General features: G+C 32.1%; 2 protein-coding genes across 2 annotated transcripts; one reads left to right on the plus strand and one right to left on the minus strand.

Moving 5' to 3' along the window:
* The first annotated feature begins 630 nt into the window (after window positions 1–630).
* Window positions 631–1,970, plus strand: LOC129803549 (protein FRA10AC1). The gene is made up of 2 exons (XM_055850191.1): window positions 631–1,393; window positions 1,458–1,970. The coding sequence occupies exons 1-2, from the start codon at window positions 754–756 to the stop codon at window positions 1,523–1,525; spliced, it is 708 nt and encodes a 235-aa protein (XP_055706166.1). The 5' UTR covers window positions 631–753; the 3' UTR covers window positions 1,526–1,970.
* Window positions 1,403–10,449, minus strand: LOC129803548 (phenoloxidase-activating factor 2-like). Its single transcript, XM_055850190.1, has 4 exons — window positions 10,082–10,449; window positions 5,459–5,767; window positions 5,011–5,392; window positions 1,403–1,907 (listed from the first exon to the last, which is right to left on the minus strand). Exons 1-4 carry the CDS (start codon window positions 10,247–10,249, stop codon window positions 1,528–1,530), a joined length of 1,239 nt encoding a protein of 412 aa, XP_055706165.1. The 5' UTR covers window positions 10,250–10,449; the 3' UTR covers window positions 1,403–1,527.
* Between the last annotated feature and the right edge of the window lie 3,995 nt (window positions 10,450–14,444).

Below are 14,444 nucleotides of genomic sequence, written 5' to 3' on the forward strand. Positions count from 1 at the left end.
TACTTATATTGCCTGTTTTTCCTAAAAAAAAAAAAAACACTTTTTCTATGCACCACGACACAATTTTCTTAACACTTTTTTGACATTTGACACGTTTAGAACGCCGCGGTTTGTATTTTTGTAGTAACAGAAGCTACAATCGCTAGTGTCTTGTGCTGGAATGTGTGTTGAGAAAGGTGCTGAATTAAACTCGATTATCAGCATCAGCACTATACAATTGAGCTGAGAATAGCACTACACTCGACTCATCGTTATCCGGCTGACGTGGGGACAAAATGACATTTAGGTTTTTTGAATCTGGTCAACGTTTTTTTTATATTTTCTGCTGTGGGGATTTGTTTTCTGTTGAAAAACAACAGAATTTTCTTTCTGGTGTGTTTATGTTTCATTTTGGAGCACGATTGTGTGTCAAAAACTTTGATAAAATGAAAATAACACATTAATTCACTCTGGACAAAGTGCATGCTTCGTATAAAAATCGTTTTGAATACATCAACCACCATAGCATTGGGCAGCTGTCACCCGGATAACGAAGAGCCGAGTATTTCTAGCTGAAAGTGTTCCTGATTGCGTGCTCAGTTTCTCAGCATACTGAGACACTTCGCAGCTGGTGTCAGCCGGGTCCTATCAGCTGACATTTCGCATGCACATAACCTCAAAGTTTTGTTGTGAAGTGGGCAGTTCTTGGAAAAATACCCAGTTTTCCTGGATTTTAAGCCCAATCCGTGAAGTGATTAATTTTAAAAGTGCACAATGACCGAGGGAATTTTCAAAACAATGGATAGGTATCAGCTCCATCGGGTATTGATGGCAGAAATAGAGAAACAGAAGCAAGCCGCAAGAAGAGGAAAAACCGACCTTGATGTAATCCGGGAAAATCATCAGTTTCTCTGGGATGAAAATGAGAAAAACCTCTCGTGGGAGCGTCAACTGGCCAAGAGTTACTACAGCAAACTCTTCCGGGAGTACTGCATCTGTGACCTGAGTCAGTACAAGAAGAATCAAGTGGGACTGCGTTGGCGGACAGAAAATGAGATTGTAATGGGAAAGGGGCAGTTTATCTGTGGCAATAAGCACTGCAGGGAGGAAGAGAAGCTCGTAAGCTGGGAAGTGAATTTTAATTACATAGAACACGGACAGAAAAAGACAGCACTCGTGAAGGTCAGACTCTGTCCGGAATGTTCACATAAGCTCAACTATCACACGAAAAAGAGATTAGCCAAGAGGAAACCCAAGAGACTCGATATATCTTCCAAGAAAAAATTACCAGAAACACCTGGAACCTCCAAAGCTGAAGAGAAACCTCTTGAAGTTGAAGAAAATGCATCAAATGAGGAATTCAAAGAAACTGAAGAAACAGGCAATCCGGAGGAAAACATTTGGGCAGCAAAAGGTATTTTCCTTAAGATTAAACCTTTTTTTCTATATTCTAACATAATTTTATCTCTTTTTCTCAGATGCTCCCGTGGAAGACAAGACAAGGGAAGATGAATTCAATGAATACCTCGAAGATCTTCTGCTTTAGTTTCACTGGGCAGTGTAGGAACTCGTGCCGAAATTGAGTCTGTTCATGTGACCATCAATCCAATTGCGAAACAGCGAGACATGAGAGTAGACAGCTGGATGGTTTGCATGGCAGCCAATGCCCCAGGAAACAATTCCCGTCTGGACGTATGTGTTGGCTCCGGGAGGACCCACGGGGCATACAAGTGGCGCTCCACCATCGCCGGTACATGTGTCAATTCCGGGAATTCCTCCAGCACAGACAAAGGTTGGATCGAGAAAGAATTTCGATCCTAAGCGAGTGTTTTGCAGAGCAGCTTCGCATTTCTGATTAGGAACCATTGGCAGCTTGACCCTCTTCATGATAACACTGTACTTTCCTGCCTTTCCAAAAATGTCCTTTCCTGAAAATTAAATAAAACCATTTAAGTTTTCTTGCGAAAAAATAAAAATTCCTTTGGGTGAAACCGGTGAAACAGCCAAGTTTTTCTTCTCGTAATTGCCATAGAAAATCACTGAGAAGCCCAGATAAACTTATGGTAGCTGAGATTCTTTACACGCAACCATAGAAGTGTAAATTCGATTGTGAGTTTAATTTATATAATTGACTTGACTAATTTTTACTAACACAGAGAAATCCGAAAAAGTTAAAATAACATTCCGGAAATGTTAATTTTACCCTGCAGTATTGATCCAAAATCAGTGTAAATTTCGCGATCCCTTATATTTTCGTCAACGAAAAGTTAATTCGGATAATTAGTGTTTACTGCTAGGCCTAAGCCAATGCTAACAGCGTACGGTATCTTATTTCTGAATTACAAAACAAGTTCTAAATATTATAACGCGTTAATTACATTGTAAATTTAAAAAAAAAATTCGTGAAATTCTACTACAAAAAATCGGTGTTTATATTTAAAAAAAAAGCAGTAGGGGAACGTACCCATGTTTTGCGTGGTCCCAAGCTTTATAATAATGACTAATTTTTCCTATGTTTCTCAATAATTGTGACTGCGCAATAAATTTTGAAAAACAGGACACTTTCCCCAACTTTTTAAAATATGGGTGCGATGAGTCATAATTTATTGAAAAACATAGGAAAAAATTAGTTATTAAAGCATGGGACCGTGCAAAGCATTGGCTGAGCACCTTCCCCTAATTTTATTTTATTTATATAATCCATCGCTAAGCTTATAAAATTTTTAAAGTCACGCCCACGCCCCATTTAAAAGTTAAGGTCAACTAAATTTACAATTTTTGAACTTTCTGAAAGTAGATAAAATAGACTAAACTTTCAATTACATTATTGTATAATATTGCTAAATTATCAAAGTTCGAAATTTCATATTTTGCCCTACGAACATGATAAAGGGGATTATTTCTTTATTATACACTTAAACAAATAAATAAATTATGAATAATAAGATTAAGGTTATTAAGGGGTTACGTGGGTCGCGCATTTTAAGAAAAACCAGCATATTTCCTTGACTATTTTTTTCAACATAACAAAAAAAAATTAAATTCGAGTACTTAAGTATATAAGAGTGTAACATTTTAACTATATTTTCTGAAATTTTCATTTCAAAATTTTAAAAATTCAACAGTTGGAACCTGTATGTAAAAAATATGTCTTTTTCAAAAAGGGTCTCCTAAAACCAAGTTCCAATGGTTCCAATGATTGAATTTTAAATATTTTTAAATTAAAATTTCAGAAAATATAGTTTAAATATTGTACTTTTATACACTTAAGAACTTAAATAAAAATAATTTTTTTATGTCAAACAAATTAGAGAAAATATGGTATTTTCCAGTATTTTTGACCCACATATCCATTAAAAAGAGGTCATACAATTAGAGATAGCTATTTGGGACCTTCGTGAAACTTCCCCCACATAAGTCGATCCAAGATATAAGACGACTTTCTTTTACCACTCATCCCTCCAAAACCATGATTTTTGAGATTGCTCGAAAGCACATCGTTCGATTTTTCTTTTTTTCTTTTTGGATACGTTTTAGAAGAGGCTGCGTAGGTATACTTTTCGTTCATATACGGCTCTTTTTCAATCGGGCGCAAAATTTTGTTGACGATTTTCACGTTTGATTTTAAAACAAATTTGTTCAAATTCACTGTAGTTCCTTTTGTTTTTTCGTGATTCTTTATATTTGAGCACTTTTTGTGGAATTCACAATTATTTTGATGCCCAAATCTCTCAATAATTTAAATGACATTTTACCCCATATGCCCGATTGAGAGAGAGCGTACTGTACATCATTTCTTATAACGCTTTTACCGGGTAAAAGCCGGGATGACTCTATAGTCTAGTGTCTAGTGGTTTTGAAATTTCGAACAATTCTAATCCGATATTTAATTTTAATTCAATTTAATTTATTTTAATATTAACCGATAATTAATTTTTGTCCGAAAATCAATTTATTATGTTCAGATATTTTGGGCGATTTTTTGGATCATTTCATAAATTGGTTGAAATTGGTTGTGAACCATAATATCGAAAAACTATTGGAGGTATAGCATCTAAGTCTCGAGTTCGACCACTTCACAAAGTATCGGACGTTTTGCCACCACTTTTTCATCCTAAACTTTTTACATCTTTTAACTTACTTTTAATATAAAAAAAATAGTAGACGAATTAGTAATCTGAAATACATGAAAGATTAAAAGAAACAGACAATTCCTCGTTTGCTTTGGAAGGTATAAAGTTATTTGAAGTTTAATTTAAAAAAAACTAATAGAAAAATGGGAAAAATGACTAATGTGGGAAATTCTTAAACTTAATTTTGCACTAAAAAACTGTTTCCGCGAATAAAAGTGTACTATTAATTTAAAAAAAAGAAGTGTTTTCGTTAAACTATTATTTCTTATGACTCTGGTACATAAAATATATATATATATATAAGCAATCATAATCCACTATAATCTGTTTTTTATAGATCCTATGAAAATAATTGTTTTAGTAATTATTATTAGTATCAGGGGGGGAGGTCTTTCCAAATAGACATGGTGTTGGTATTATGAAAGTTTTATAAAAAAAATCAAAAAATAAGATGGATTTAAAATTGTCTCACCCAATAAGTAGGGGAGACTGGGGCAAAAAGTCACAAATCGAAAAATTCAAAATTCAATATCTTCCAAGGTAAAAAAATAGCGGCTCAATTTTTCTTCTATAGATAGCCTCCACAGACCTTCTTCAATGTCGTAAGTTTCTTAGAATTCGAACAAGGAATTTAGAAAATAAAAAATATCGAAATTTTTAGCCCTATTTTTGAAATATTTTCCTTGCAGAAGATAACAATTATTACCTACTTGTTTTCCAAAATTGATGCACTGGTGAATATTTCCTAAATAATTTGGATTTTTTGAACACGAATCCGCTGTTTATTTTAGAATTTCACAAAATTCTCCAGAAATTCTTTTATTTAAAATGACCACTTGGGGTAAAAAGTAACAAAAGGTAAGGAGCAAATAATAATTTTATAATTTAAGGTCCTTACCCCATCCGGTGGCATAGCAAGAGTCGCTGGTTGAGAGGTAGTTCTGCGGAGGCAAACAGATGGGACTGATGTGATCCATGATTTGGAATGGAGATGTTACCACCAATAAGGCAACATTGTTGGCCAGTGTTTTGATATTGTAGCTGGGATGGGAAATTATTTGCGATACAGTGCGTTCTTGGAATGGAAGGCGCTCCTTTGTAGTCTGAGTGTCCCATTCCCCAGCGCGTACTTTGATCTCATTGGGTGGGATCAGGCGTACACAGTGATTTCCCGTGAGAATGACACTGGGGTGAATCAACGATCCACCACAGAGACAAGCATCATCACGAATCCGAATGAGAGCAACAGTCCATGGGAATTCCCCAAAACCGGCCTCATTCTGTCATGCAATATAAATCAAGTTACTCTGGATCACTGGTATCACAACAGGAAGTTTTGTTCTTACCGTACTTCCCACCAGAGTAAAGTCCAGTCCACCGACATTTCGGATGCCACAACCACGGGGTCTGTTAGGCTGGGAGTTAGTGGTGGGAGGTGATGGCATAATGGGTTCCTCACGCTGTTTCTCACCCAAACAGCATACATCCAGGACATCCTGGCATGACCGAGGATCGAAGCGGATATCAATTTGGCCAAAGCCATCGAACCGTCCATCTTTGATAGTGGTGTTTGTAGTTGGGTCACAGAGGTAGTAGGGAACGCATGTGCATTGCTGCCCGCTGTCTGTGGTCAGTATCTGAGGAGCTGATGTTGGCTGAAAGCAACTACAAGTTTAATGAGAAGAAAATGTTGCTGCTTACAATTGTTTTCGATGCTTCAGTCACAAAGTATCGTAAGTTCTTTATTCTTGTTTTCTCGTTTCTACAAAAAAAAGTTTTGTCAAATTAACAAGAAAAGTTTGTCAAAATGATGTCTTTCTATACAGAATATGAAAAGTTTTCTCGATTCGGTAACCAAATGGATCTTATTAAAAGTTTGTCAAAAGGAAGTTCCCGAAGGTCTCAAAAATCTAAATAACACGCAATTTTATTGATTTTTCAAAATCTAATCCTAATGGATCATTTGCCCTTAATATCCAATTTTAAACAACAATTTCCTAAAAAATCGTGCCTGATAAGGAACTAGAGGAATTAAGCCAGATGGCTAAGCCTTAGGTCTGAAGCCCGTATATAAGAAAACTTTTGTAAAATTGGTATACAACATTCCTTTGGCAAAAATTTTAACAAGACCCATTAATCCACTTAACAAAACTTTTATTTTAAAAGTAGCTAAGAAGCTCTTTTCCGTATTTAGATCAGGAAAATTGATTTCTTGTGTCTAAATCTAAAGATATTTTAATGAGAATTAAAAGAAGTTATACTTTTGCGAAGAATTTTTCATATACGGTTTCAAGATAAAAAAAAAAGATTGGTCTTTATTGTATGCATTTATTCATTTAGAGTTTAACTAAATTTTGGATAAAAGTATTAAATATTGGAGTGTAAGATTGATCACATTTCAGTATTTTAAAACCATTTTAAAATTGATTATGTTGCGGCTGTTCATTTCTAATGACTATTACTAAGGCTGAAGCGAAGAGGAGGCAGAAAAGGGCCGTTGCCCTTTACCGATATTAAAAAAAGGGGATAATTTCAACAAAAACTAATTGAAGAATCAAGTTTTTTAACATATAAAACATTTTTCCTTATCAGAATTTTCACCCAAAGATCGCATACACTAAGAGAAATCCGAAAAAGTTAAAATAACATTTCGGAAATGATTATTTTACCCTATAGTATTGATCCGAAATCGGTGTAAATATTATGCTTTGTAGGTGTACTAGGGGTTAAAGTTATTCTTTTTCATGTTAATTTTACCCTTAAAAAGGTGTAAACTTAACATTAAAAAATGTTGATATATTTTTACACCTAAAAAGTGTTAAAGTTATGAGGAAAAAAAGTTAATCGCACCCCCGTTTATTTCTCAGTGTAGGATTTATGCGGATATAATAGGGTCTACATCTCTACATGCCCTTTTTGATCTAAGAATGTTCGTTCTCAAACTCACAATGAAATTTACTCCAAGAAAAGTCTACTGATTCATTAGAATGTTTTTGTACTTATTATACCCCTTTGCCTAAGTTCTAAATCCATCAAAATCGGTTCAGAAATGAATTTGGAAACAAAAAAAGAGACAACTTACTCGAAAAAACAGTTCCTACGTGAATTTATTCTTAAAGGTCTTAATAAAGATTTCATTGATTTCTATTTTAGATAAGCTCAAATTCATAAAAATTGGATTTTTTGTAAATTTTATAGAAAAAATATTGCTCTTTATTTTCACACAACCGTTTCTTTTGAGGATAATTTCCAATTTGCCCAAACTCATATTACTGAAATCATGGACTATACCCTTACCCATTACTCCAGGATCAAAAGTTAAAAGGACTCTGGAAAATTTATTTATAAGCCAATTAGAACATCTTTGAATTTGTTGGAAAGGTCTTTGAATTTCTGATAAATCTCTCTGGATTCCTTTTATTTTATTCGTTTTTTTTTTAAGTAGACCTTTTAAGTAGATTACGAATACGTTGTGAATTATTAACTAAAATAACACAGTTGGAAAAAAAACCTTTGCAAAATACTACAACTTGTAGTTTTTATTTATATGTTACATAGTGAAATAAAAGAGTTCGAGCATTTTGCAAAATATAGTGGCATTTGGGAATGCATTTACTTATAAAAGATAGTAAGGGAAGGTGGATCTATTTGGAGTTGTGGTTTTCTAAAGGAAGCTGGGCCTTACAATTATATTTTTTAGTTTTTCAATTTATTTGTAAAGCTAAATTACATTACGCTAAAGCCCTGTTTCTTAAAAAAAAAAGATAGCGGCTCAAATTCTTTTCTACAGATAGCCTGTATAGACCTTCTTCAATATCGTAAGTTTCCTAGAATTCGAACAAGGAATTTAGAAAATAAAAAATATCGGATTTTTTATTTTCTAATTTAGGATTGCAAATTTAGGATTGTTTTTGAAATATTTTCTTTACAAGAGATATCAATTATTACCTACTTATTTTCCAAAATTGATTCACTGGTGAATATTTTCTAAATAATTTGGACTCATTGAATACGAATCCCCTATCCATTTTAGAATTTCACAAAGGTTATCTTCTCCAGAAATCCTTTTATTAAAAATGCCCACTTGGGGTAAAAAGTAACAAAATGTATAGAGCAAAAAGTAACAAAAAGCGAAGCAATTTCTGATGTCTCACGGCGAAAAGAAAAGTCATTACCATGTCTCGCTGCTTGTTGTTTGCATTGGTCAAACGATTTGCAGTCTTTTGTGTATTTTCTCCTAAAATAGCTTGAAAATCGCTTTTCTCGTTCAGATAGAGAAAACGGTGTTTTACAAAGGTGTAGATGAATAAATTTCCTATGAAAATATGTCCTCTAGGTATTTTTTCCAATTTACGGAAACCCATAATGAAGCGAATCAAAATATGATAATACCCCATGCCTGATACCATTTGCCCCAGCATTTTTGAGAATGGTCACAAAATTACCTTTTAGAAATCGGCTCAATAAACGTATTTCCTTACAAAATAGAGGAATATTACTTTCACAAAATTGTAGAGCGGTAAATTTCCTATAAAACTGCGCTAATTAGAAATTTCTGAAGCGCTCGAGTAGCTTGTAAAAAATAAAATATACGTTTTGTGACTTTTTGCCCCATTCTCCCCTATAGATCAGCCTTTAATGGCCGATTTGAAGATTTAACTTTTAAACTTTCAAAGAAAAATCTTTAAAAGTGAAGTGAAAATCTAATTTGCACACTATAATATTTATGATATGTAAAATGTACACTACGAATGTTAGGGGAGACCGGGGCAGATTTAGACAGCATATGAAATTTTTCATTGCGTATAATTTGTTAAAAAAAATGTTTGTACTAGGCTGATAAATATTTCAATGAATAGGAAGGGATGTGTTTACTTTGAATAAGTAGTGGTTTCCTCAATATTCCTTCTAAGGCAGGCTATAATATCCCACTGTCTAATACCATGTGTAGCTGTTCTGCCCGGTCTCCCCTACATTTTTTATTTTAAGTTAATTAATAAGTTTTCTTAACTTTAAATTAGATTTTTTCCATTAATAAAGCACAGATGCGTAATATCTTCTTACTTTATCTCAGAAATGATTTTATTTAATTTTGATAGTCATTTTAAACTTTCTTTGTCTGCGAACTGGTTTAATGCCCTCTAGGTACATTATTAGAGAAATTTATGGTCATACTTTTCACAGTGTTTTATAAACAAATATAGGTAATTTGGTTCAATATGGACATGATTTTCTCTAGTGTGTACGTGCAGGCCATAGGGCTTAAATCCAATAAGAGAAATTTTCATCAAAATAAGACATTTTGACGTGATGCACTTTAAAATGCTCTATTTTGACGAAAATTTCACGTAGGGGAATGCTTTCAGGCTTTACACACACTCTGGTTTCGAACTGATTTTTTTCAGGAAATGTGTGACGTAAGACTAAGCTATGAATATGGGGCAAATATGAAGCCAGAGTGTGTACGAAACCTGAAAGTCTTCCCCTACATGTAGATAATTTAAAAAAAGATCTTCCAAAATAATTTTTTGTTATTGCAAACAAGAGAATTTCGATGATCTCATCTAATTTATTCCTTTAAAAAACATAAGCAACATAGCAAAACTGGTAATTATTAATCACAAAATCATTATAATTTAAAATTAAAATCTTTTGAAATTCAAATATTCTACATACGACATTTGTTAACACAATATTCCTCGTGTTTACATATTGCAAGTAATTAATTATCTAGAAAGCCTCTCGTTATTTCTCTGTATTTTTGTCAACAACCTTTTTTACTCATAAAATTAAGATTTTATACATTATCACGTAATTTTTTTTAACTGTTTCCGCAAATGTTTTGTTTAATAATTCCAGCGATTGCAAAATTAACGTCTTTACTTTCTTTTGATGTTGAAATCAAATTTTGTGAAGAATAAATGAGGCATATAGTAAGAGTGGTGTTACACAAAATTTCATTTAATCACCTCAACTATTGGTTCTGGCGTGACAATTTCTCCAAATCCACCAGTGGCTCTTGATGCATTTCCTCCTGGGCCAAAGACCATCTGAACCCGATCAATAAGGCTGTCTTGGGATTTTCCGCTTCCAATCATAAGAACTAGTACTAACCCACAGAACACTACTTTCTTCATTTTATTGCACTAAATATTAGTGAAGACAAAAAATCTGGAATTTTGTAGAGAAATTCCCAAATTTAAATATTGCAAATGCGGATCTTGGGGGCACTTTCTTTCAACTGGACTGGGTGTTATTAGGGGAAAAATAAAACACGTGCTCAAGACGCCTCTTGACCGTTTCAATGTGAAGATCTCACGAATGACTGGAAGATACTGAGGCATGAGAGTCGCACAAATTCCAGCTCAAGTTGAATTTTTATTCGTCCCACCAAGATTCACAACGAATACCACGAAATTGGTCGATTACTTTTTGGTCTTTCTGCGGTGAAAAATCCAGTTTTATTTACTTGATGGCATAAAGAAATATTTAAGAAAATTAGTCTACAGGAATGGCAATTAAGACAACAGGTTGAAAAATAGACGAGGACTTTTTTGTTATTTAATCAGAAGGACCTTGAAGATTTTCATGGAATATGTTGGTAGAATCTTTGTTTTTTCCTATGCTAATTTTAATTCCCTTATCACTTCATCCATTGAATAGTGAATTTATTGGACGCATGACCTAAGTAATATTACTATTTATTCCATCTTCTCGTTTTTTTGTGGTTCTGCTAGTAAACTTACTTGACTCATTGTTTTCCTTCGGCTTGAGTTCTGTGACCATGAATAAATAAGAATGAAATGAAAGATTTTTCCAGCCAGTCATTTCCCGTAGCATAATTTCTAGAGAAAAATTTGTAAAAGGTTATCAATGTTGTGGGTTTTTTTTGTAAATTCTCGGATTCACACAGCTAAATTGCAATATGATAGATCCATTATCATCATTGTATACTACACCCCTTTTAGCAGACTTTGAGAAACCCTCAAGTTTTGACCTTTTATTAGTATCTCGTCTCATAAAGTTCAATTATGAAAAACCTAAATATAAATATTACAACAATCGGGACACTGTTTCTAATTAATTTTGTCATCATTGGTGCAAGAAAAAGATCTTGTAACCTATAAAAAATTTTCTAATTAGTACTATTAATTACTACCTGTTCAAAATTCCTAACAGTGCTATACAATCTGCGAAAAAACTTATTCCAATCGTTATTCTCTGGAGGTTGCTCATAAGCGCTAATACGGCAGTGGACGTTTTTTGTATTACGTCATACCTTTACCTTAATCTAGATACAGTGGAAACTCGATAGTGTCAACTAATTATTTCCAGGCCTGTTGACTCTATTGGAGTACGAAAAAAAATTAATTAAAATGTGAAATGCTTTATTTTATGCTTGTTTTAGATCATTCATAAATTCGAAACGATAGTCGAATATTTATAAATTCTACACTCACTGGCCCAAAAAAACTCATATTTATGGGCAAACGTTGAAGAATAAGATATGTTTTTATTATTAGTAAATAATGTTAAGTATAAATCACTCTCCATGTGGTAATCTTGAGGTCCACCTACGATGTTAAGATAAGGAAATGGTGTCCTAAAGATTTTTTTCAGTTTTTTTTTAGAAGAACTCCGGTAGATACTTAATTAATAAAAATTCTGATGCAATTAATATTATTAACTAGAATTTCTTTTAAACTTTTAGTGTATAAAAGACGAGATTGAAAGTTCTTGTCGTTATGCCATGACTGTAAACTTCACAAAAAGAGCAATAAAACCGGGAATAAAACCGATTTTTCTCATTTTCTTCTTGTTCTACAATATGCGTGATAAATGGTTAAAGATATCGGCTTGGAATCTTCGGATGACCCTCTAATAAAGTCAACTTGAGGATTATTAATATGACTCTTAGTTCCTCCCTATCCACCCCTTTACCACTAAGACCGCTTTTTTTATGATTACATGAAATCACGTCATACTTGTCGGAAGATTAAGGGGAAGGGTCGTATTAATAATCTACCAGTTGACTTATGGGGGGGGGGGGTCGTCCGAAGATTCTAAGTCAATATCTTTAGCAATTCTGCACTTTAATCTTAAATGTACAAAAGCAGGAAGTTTTAACCGTTTTTTGTTAACCAATTATCATTTTCTGTTGCTTATTTTGTTTTTGATCCAAATTTTCTTTTGAGATCCTAATCTTTTAAATTAAAAATGTAACTTAAAATTAATTTACACGTTTTCTTTAAAAGGCTAATTTTTATAGTCGTTTATCATGTACATTTTTTAAACAAGTAATTTCTTTAAAAAGTGTGAATAAATTTCGAAAAGTTTTTTCGCTATGTTGTATTCAAAATATCTAGCATCCTATACGTTTTTCTTTACATTACAAATTTCCTTATATTACGCTCATAGGCCTAATCAAAAAATCTTAATGCAAGATAGAAAAGACAACAGAATTTTCAATCGGTCAAAATGCTTAAGATCACGAAAAGTAAATTATTTTGTTGGAAAATGATTAGACAATTAATATACAAATTTTATCATAATAATTACCATGTAAATGTTTTTCTTAAAGTTAAAGACATTGCATTGATACACCAAAACACTGATTTTAATTTCGAAAAAATCATAATAAAATCATATAATATTATTAGTTCAATAATAAAGGTAAAGTTGCCTCTATCGGAGTTCGTAGAGTAAAAAAAAAATAGCTGTTGACTCTATTGGAGATTGCCTCTATCGGGGGTTGAGTCTATCGAGGTTCCACTGTTCTCTCTACAATATTATAAATTCAATTAGAAATAAATACAAAAAGAAGAAAATAAGAGAAATGTACCAAATCTCGGCATAGTTGCATGTAAGGACTAAATTTTCAAGTTTAAAATGTATATTTAATACAAACTGATTTTTTTTTATTACTTTTTAAGTATGCTGATTGAAACTCTGTAAATTTATTTTCTCTAAAGTATTTCTTCATAAATTTTAAAATGAATAATATTATAGCCTTTGCTTTGGGTAATATTTCGGCCACCCTGTGTTTCTTTGCCTTACGGAACTTTTCTGATTTATACCTCGTTTACAGAAGTGACACTTTTATACATTGTACAACCTTAAAGAATGAAAAAATGAAAAAATATTTAAAATATGATACATATTATTTTCTAAGATAAGTGATTAGAGATAAGAGATTTCTAAGAGGAAATAAATCTATCTATATATTGTTCTTACGGCGTTATCACACTTGAACATTAAAATTTTAATGTGATTCACATTAATTGTCGTTTGTGAGCGTCCAAATATGTTATTTGTGTCTTTGAGTCACTTAATACATGGGGTTTTTCTATTTATTGATAAAGAAGTGGACTTGAAGTTTAAATTTACCTAAAGCATAAATATTTTTCACATTAAAAAATTAAAGAGTAAATTGCATTAATTTTTCGCATTAATGATATAAATCAATTTATATCAAATTTTCCGGGTCAAGTCTACCTTTTTATCAACAAATAGATCAAATGTTGAATATAAAATGATTCAAACACACAAATTACACATTTGGACTCTCACCAACGACAATTAATGTGAATCATATTAAAATTTTAATGAGCAAGTGTGATAACACAGTTAAATTTGTATTTTTTTTTGCAAAACGCTAAGATCTTTTTAAAAAATAAAAAAGAATCTTCGCTAAATAATAACTGAAATATTATCACCCAGATTAGAAAGGTCATCTCTATTCTATTGGATATAATGGAATAATTCTGAACACATTTATCAAACGCATTTAAAACAGTCAAGAAATAACAAAATTTGAAATTAGATTCTGATAAAAAATACTCCATTGTATTCATTGTACCTATTTAAAAAAAATACTATATACACTAATATTACTCTTGAGTTTATCAGCCTCTTCTGAGATCAATGATTTTTCAAAACTGTTTCTAATTGATAATCACGTTAAATTTTTCTGAAAATATTTTTAATTATAAAATAACAATTTTTACGCACAATAGGATAGATTTTTCTGTGTTACACTTTTTTTTATTTTATGGTAATTTTCAATTTCATTTAATAAGTTTCAATAAAACTTCCATTTATCATGTTACACGCGATAAAGTTAAGCTATTTAGAAAGCTATTTAGAAAGCTATACCTAAAGAACGTACAAGTACGATGAAAACTAAACAATATTAAGTTATAGTATCAGGATTAGTACAAAGATCGAAATGTTTTAGAATAACATTTTATTTTGGCCAATGAAGAACTCAAAATTATTGAGAAAACGCTTTTAATGTAAGACTTCCACAATGACTAATAACTTTTTAATTTT

Source organism: Phlebotomus papatasi, chromosome 2 (assembly GCF_024763615.1).
Source record: "Phlebotomus papatasi isolate M1 chromosome 2, Ppap_2.1, whole genome shotgun sequence".
In the NCBI taxonomy this organism is placed as follows: domain Eukaryota; kingdom Metazoa; phylum Arthropoda; class Insecta; order Diptera; family Psychodidae; genus Phlebotomus; species Phlebotomus papatasi.